At 37.7% G+C, this 6,928-nt stretch overlaps 1 protein-coding gene across 1 annotated transcript in view; it reads left to right on the top strand.

The window, feature by feature from the left end:
- The first annotated feature begins 3,921 nt into the window (after nt 1-3,921).
- LOC104954612 (5-hydroxytryptamine receptor 3A-like) overlaps nt 3,922-6,928 on the top strand; it is a 28,702-nt gene continuing 25,695 nt past the window's right edge. The window contains exons 1-5 of the mRNA XM_010781762.1: nt 3,922-4,039; nt 4,830-4,993; nt 5,749-5,793; nt 6,135-6,244; nt 6,348-6,517. Coding sequence (XP_010780064.1) covers nt 3,922-4,039; nt 4,830-4,993; nt 5,749-5,793; nt 6,135-6,244; nt 6,348-6,517 — 607 coding nt within the window. The remainder of the gene's footprint in view (nt 4,040-4,829; nt 4,994-5,748; nt 5,794-6,134; nt 6,245-6,347; nt 6,518-6,928) is intronic.

The raw sequence follows: 6,928 nt of genomic DNA, 5'->3' as shown, positions 1-6,928 counted from the left end.
TCACCGCATAAAATCACATAAAACCCCGCATGTTTAATCGCATAATCAAGGAATTTAGCCCGCATAATTAAGGATTTTTGCCCGCGTTTTTCTGGAGGGTCTAGTAATATATTGGTTAACAACATATACTGTATAGAGTGTTTCCTATTCTATTTAATACGGCCTTATTACTTTTGTGGAAGGGAAATTAAATAGCAACAGTCTTTGTATACATGTGAAATGGGACACCCCAATTAGCCATGTGAAGCTTTACAATAAAAGCCCAGACACTAAAGAGAACATATTTAAAATATATCTTACTAACACTTCTAGAGTTGGAGAGAGTTTGTATTATAAAGAAACCTAATAAGCTTAAAAAAAAACTAACACTAATCAAATAGCCTAAAACAAACCTAACCCTTACTACGAAATGCTCCCAAAACATTGTCAATCAGTCAAATCAATGGTATAAAATAGGTAAGAGATGAACACATCTATACCGTATGACAAAGAGAAAACCATGGTACAAATCCAATGAGTTTCAGAGTAAAGGAACATGTTCACATCACAAGCAAGGGGCTTCACAAACAAAAAGTCAGGCGAAGCTCCAGCTGGCCCAGAGCATCAGCAGCGTCCCGGCGTACGAGATCAGGACTACGAGGTAGAAGCGAAACAGGAAGCCGTCGAGTTTTGAACACAGAGCCAGCCAATCAGCATGAGCCAAAGACTCGCTGTCCTCCTGAGATAACGCCAGGCGAAGAGTCACCAACTCCTGCAGGAGCCAGTCCAGACCAGAGGGAGACTCCTGGATCTCATTCAGCGAGAGCAGGTCCTCCTCCAGAGAGGCATCCATATCATACTCTAAAGAGAAGATCAAGGAGTCTGGGTTATAATGTGACAGTTAATCAGAGAGGGCATAAGTACACACATCCTTTACTCAAGTAGAAGTACAGATACTCGTGTTTAAAAATACTCTGGTGAAAGTAGAAGTACTGACTAAACTTCTTTACTCAAGTCAAAGTAAAGAAGTATGGGCATTGAAATGTACTTAAAGGTGACCTATCATGCAAAATGCACTCTTGTACGTCTTTTCTACATGAATATGTGTCCCCGGTGTTCCAGGGAACTCACCAAGTGTCAGAAAACACAACCCTCTCTATTTTCCTCCATACCCAAATCTCATAAAAAGGGGCTGCAACGGATCTGATACAGACTGACCCAGATTTGAACACTTCTATGACGTCACAGAAGTGGCGCTACGGCTATTGGGCCAACTCCACCAATCAGGAGGAGACAGCCACGGACATTGCCGTTGGAAAGCGCTGGAGACGCTGTAGTACATATGCCAGGCCTGTAGATGGTGCTGTTCTCACAGAATCAGCCCATGCAAAGACAGTGTTAAATTGAGCCAAATGAGGAATGGCTAAAATGCATGATCTGTTTGGTATTTTGAAAAATGAAAAGTATAATATGCCTTATATAGGTATGGTCCTACACTATATTATTCAAATATAGCATGATAGGTCCACTTTAAGTAAAAAGTACCCATAACTAGCAGCTGTTTTAAAGAGTACCTGACCTCCCTTTATATTAATAGAACAATAATGTCATTGTTANACTTTAAAGCCATTTAACCAAACAAAGGCAAACGGTTACATTTTTTTCCCGTTTTTCAACTTCGTATCGAATATAACCAAACAGAGAAACAAACGATTTGGGGAAAAAAATGTAACCGTTTGCCTTTGTTTGGTTAAATGGCTTTAAAGTTTAAATCTGATCATGTTTCTTCCCCCATCTATCGCTAAACTATACAAATCATTTAAAACAAACGACTAGAATTAAATTGAATTTGTCTGAAACTAGTACTATTGTTTAAATATTCAGTTTGCCTAACATCCAGATATTGCACTGCCACTGTAAAGCAACATCATAGTCTGAGAAAGACATGACTCTATCGCGTCTGTTATGTATTCCCGACAGTGAAGATTCACTCAAAGATAATGTGTAATAAAGCAGATAATCCTCAGTGTGATGTTATGCTATTGTATTCATACTTTAATCTCCAATCCAGTTGCCAGAAAACAGATCAATAAAAGCCTTCAGAGCTCCGCTGCGTTGCCTCTTTTCCCTGGTGGTTTCCTGATATCCTGACTAGAATATCAAATGTGCGTCATGGAGAACTTGATATACTGGAAAGATCCATATTAACACAATTTACACATATCTGAGAATGTCTTCTTCCAGTGGATCTGGTTTCATGATGTTATGCAACCAGAGCTGGAGATGAAGTGCTTCGTTACAGTCTGTATGAAGTTTCTAATCCCTTTGTGCTTCCACTTTGTGGACAGACTCGATCAATGCTTGAAAAGATAAGCCCTTTAAAATGAATGTTTTGTGAATATAGTAAATGAGAAAAGTGAAAATAAAAGTCTCATGAAGACAAATCAACCAGGAACCTGCCTATTATTTATTCTGAATTACACCGAAGACATGAGAAATCAGTCTATGCACATTCACATCTGTTATTTTTGAATAGTGGGAAGCAGTTTAAGAGCTCAACAAGTAAACCACCTAATATATCTGTGTGAAAATCCAAACCACATTTCTATTTGATGCTTAGAAATGTGTCATTAGGCGCTTTCACACCGGAGTACTTTTCCCAGTATAGTTCCGAAATATTTCCGAAAATGTGCGTTCAACTTCACTTCACACCAAAAAAATCCGGAATTAGAACTTAGTTAATGAGAACCTTTCCACCCCCTTTTTAGTCCCTGCTAGAGAGCAGGTACTTTCCTGGGAGAAAAAGGTTCCCATTTCTGATTGGCTGGGCGGATTGCAAACTACGCCCCGTAAAAAAAGTTTTGTGAAGCCGCCATTGTATTTGCTGGCATTAGCATTATTAGCATTAGCCCAGCGCACCAACGGAGAGAGACTAACTTATGGCAACACAAAAAAAAACATGGGAGCGGTGGAGATGAGGAGGTGTCGCGTTCTGGCGATTTACTCTTCAGTAGAAGCTGCAGGGAGTCCCAGCAGCTTCTACTGAAGCCAGTCCCCAACTCCGGGGACTTCCGGCCGGGGACTTCGGGTGGCAGTATACACCGTGAAGTGGTTTGCGGCATGCCAGTAAACCCAAAGCAGAAGAAGAAGAAGTGACGTCAGCGGCTTCATTTGCCTAATTCTCCCCCAGGGATTTATTCCGGGGTGTGAACGCGATCTGCTCTTAGTTCATCAGAACTAAAGAGTTCTGATGAACTAAGTACGGCAAAGTACTTGGTGTGAAAGCGCCTATTGAGTTTTGTGCGATTTGGGACGGAACTGGACAATAAACTAGGAAAGATTGCCGGTTATTTTACGTGATTTTTCAGTTCATAAATGATCATTCAGCCAGGCATAAACCTTGTGTAGGCCGAGCCGCGATACTTCTTTCGAATGGTATTTTACCGCATATTTAGCTTTAAAATCAGATTCACAATCGGCTTATTGCCAAGTAGGTTTACACATATGAGGAATTTGTTTTGTTGTTGTGCATGAGGCATACATAAACACATTAAGAGGAATATGTCGTAAAAAAAGGAGCAAAAAAAGAATATTTGAACAATAAATAGACAAAGAAATCGCCTTACAATGATTTGGAAATTGCCAAAGTCCATATTTTAATAAGGTATTAATTAATTGTGAAGCCCTAACTGTGAAACTTAAGCGCCAGTAAGTGAGTTAACAGTCTTGTCTAACAGTCTCTTAATTACTCCAGTGGTCTGATGTTGACGCACTACTTAATTAAACGATTACTCAGACATGACATAGTACCCACTTTACTAGTTTTAATTTCTGCACTCTCTTAGCTCCACTTATCTGGCAGATCTTTATTGAACGGGAGGAGGAGTGGCGTCAGACTGCGATGACACTAACAAGGTTTTCATAGTGCGGGAGGGTGTAGTGATGGATTTGGTGGAGGGATACGGAGGATATGTGAGTGAGGCGTCCCGAGGCCTTTCATCAGAGCGGCAGGAAGACTTCCAGGTGAAGCGGCACCATGAGAGCCTCATCAGCGTGGACCGCACTCATTTTACTCTTTATTCAAGGAGCGACCAGAGCCTGCACAGGTACAGCAGATTCTCTTTAAACTAAACTACATTTAGTGGCTTTAAATATGTAACTGTAGTATATTGATAATTAGCAGGAATGTAGAGAATGGCGGTACCAAGGAAGTACCAAAATAAAATGGAATTGACTGCTGACTGATGTGCTCTAAATATGCTTAAGTGCAATATATAGTTTTAACTATTTATTATCATTATTTTTAGGTAAAGCGCTATATAAATCTAAGTTGTTATTATTATTATTATTATTATGATTTGGCAGCTAGTTTGTTTATTTTATAATGCTGCTACTTATTTAATTGTTTGTTTTTTACCATTATGCATACTTGGGTACATATTTGATTTTATTAACCCAAAATGCTTGCCTATTTATTATTATTGCACTAAATAAATACCATTTACCATATCTTAATACATTATTTATAAGTCATATTGGTTATAATAGCCGGAATCTGCTACTAAATATATTTAATTTTAAACTGTATTTGGTTTTAATTTGTATCTGAATTATTCAATATATTCAACAGATTTCTAATTTCAAACAAAATGGTTTATTTGCAATTTATTTAAACACTATTTACATTGAAATCAGGCAGATCTTATTCTAAAAAAGTAGATTAGCTTTAGAAACAATGTCATTCTATAACGTTTAAATTAACTTCAGATTTTTTTTATGCATCTCTTCTGCAGAAAAATGTAATATTAACAGTCAGCTCATATAAAAGATGAATACTTGATACATTTCAGTGAAGAAGCCGGGCAGCAGCACAGGGAGATTTGCTAACGCCACCTTGGTGCGTCTCTCTGAGTTTCTGAGTGCCGGCTATAAGAAGGGAGTGAGACCGGTGAAGGACTGGAGGACGTCCACCATCGTGGCCATCGACCTCATGGTGTACTCCATCCTCAATGTGGTGAGTCATAGTCAACAAATAAACTATTACACAAAGGGCTGCTCAATTAATCGTATTTTAATCGCAATTACGATTTTGGCTTGCAACGAATATGAAAACAACATAACCGAAATAAAACGATTATTTATTTATTTGTATTAATTTATTTTATTTTATTGATTTGTCAGTTGAATTATGCTTGGAGCTCAGGGTAATCAACTGTTAAAAACATACTGTTCACATTTTTTTTATTTTCTATAAATGGATGTTTTCAAAGTAAATGGATAATCGTTTTTAATAATCGTGATATCAATTATTGACCCAAATAATCGAGATTTTTGCAATAATCGAGCAGCCCTAATTACACACATCCAGAACGGTACATTATTATGCAGGTCTCCCTTGAAAAAGAGATCTATGATCTCAATGGGACCAATCTGGTTAAATAAAGGTTTGAAATTAAATGAAATGATTATATATGTAATTTTCATGAACAATGCACGCTAGAGGGGGTCGGACCAGAAACGCTTTTAAGCTTCTTCTTGCCCCTTTTGAACATGACGGAAACTATTTGAATTTATTTGTTTATACCTTGAACTTTTTTTAAAATTTTGCTTCTCTTTGTTATAATTATTATTATTATTGTTTGTTTGTTTCCAACGTGCTAATAAATTGACTAATACAAAAAAATAGAGTAGAGTATAGAGTAAACATATATTCAAATAAAATATATATAACAAATCTGTCTCTAATTGAAGATTTCGATTCAATTACAGGACGAGAAGAACCAGGTTTTGACAACGTATGTGTGGTACAGGCAGGTAAGACTACATTTAGTTTCTAAAAATGACAAATCCAAACATGAACGGTGATTTGTCCTAAAGATGCTCCATCTGGGAGGAAGCTACTGCAACTTTTCACTATCAAATACCGGATCCATTAAACCAATTTGTTATGATTACTAGGAAAGATAATTTAGTAATCTGACACATTGTGTGTTATCTTTTACCTCTAATCCTTATGTCTTTCAGAACGAATGCATACGTTTAACATGTATCTTCTGTTACTTTAACATTTATAATGTATTTAAACCCTGTGCAAAAAGCCCTCATCTATATTTAATATATAGTAATTTAGCCTCTTCCTTTCTTTCATATCTTAGTCATGGACAGATGAATTCCTGGTGTGGAACCCGGAGGATTTTGATGAAGTGAAACAGGTTTCTTTACCTACGGCTAACGTGTGGGTGCCGGACATCCTCATCAATGAGTTGTAAGAGAAACACCCCATTTTCTGTCACTTAAATAATTATTCTCAGAGAGTCTGTCTTTGGTGCTACATCAAATTATATCAATATTTTGCCTCTCTCCGACAGTGTGGATGTGGGGAAGTCTCCGGACATACCGTACGTCTATGTGACCCACGATGGACTGGTGCGAAACTACAAGCCCATCCAGGTGGTGACGGCCTGCACGCTCAACATCTACAACTTCCCTTTCGATGTGCAGAAATGCAGCCTCACCTTCCAGAGCTGGCTGCACACCAGTAAGGCTTTATTCACTCAACTAACACACATTTTGGGGGGATTTAACTCTTTTGTTTGGTTTAAAAACATCACTAGTACAAGCAAAATGAACAAATGAACACAGCTGTCTTTTAACGGTATTGAAAGGCAATTGAAGGGCACCTTCAAAGGTAGAAAACTTTAAGCGGCCTTAAAACGTTGGGATTTATTTTAGTACTTTCCTTTTCCTCTTCCAGTAAAATATGAAAAACATTGTTTCGGCGGTGTGACTCGTCTTGGTAAAAAGACAAAGACTATCAAAACTGATTACCAAGTCAAAACTCCTCGTAATTAAAGAAGTCAAGATGAAAAATATAGACTTTATAATGAATACCCCTATAAAACCTCAGTGTGCGCGCCTAAATTAGACATAACAAAGTTACGGTGGATTA

The sequence above is a fragment of the Notothenia coriiceps genome, unplaced genomic scaffold (genome assembly GCF_000735185.1).
Source record: "Notothenia coriiceps isolate Sejong01 unplaced genomic scaffold, NC01 NC01_scaffold00023583, whole genome shotgun sequence".
NCBI lineage: Eukaryota > Metazoa > Chordata > Actinopteri > Perciformes > Nototheniidae > Notothenia > Notothenia coriiceps.
Note: the sequence above shows the minus strand (reverse complement) of the source record. Positions and strands in the feature narration are given on the sequence as shown.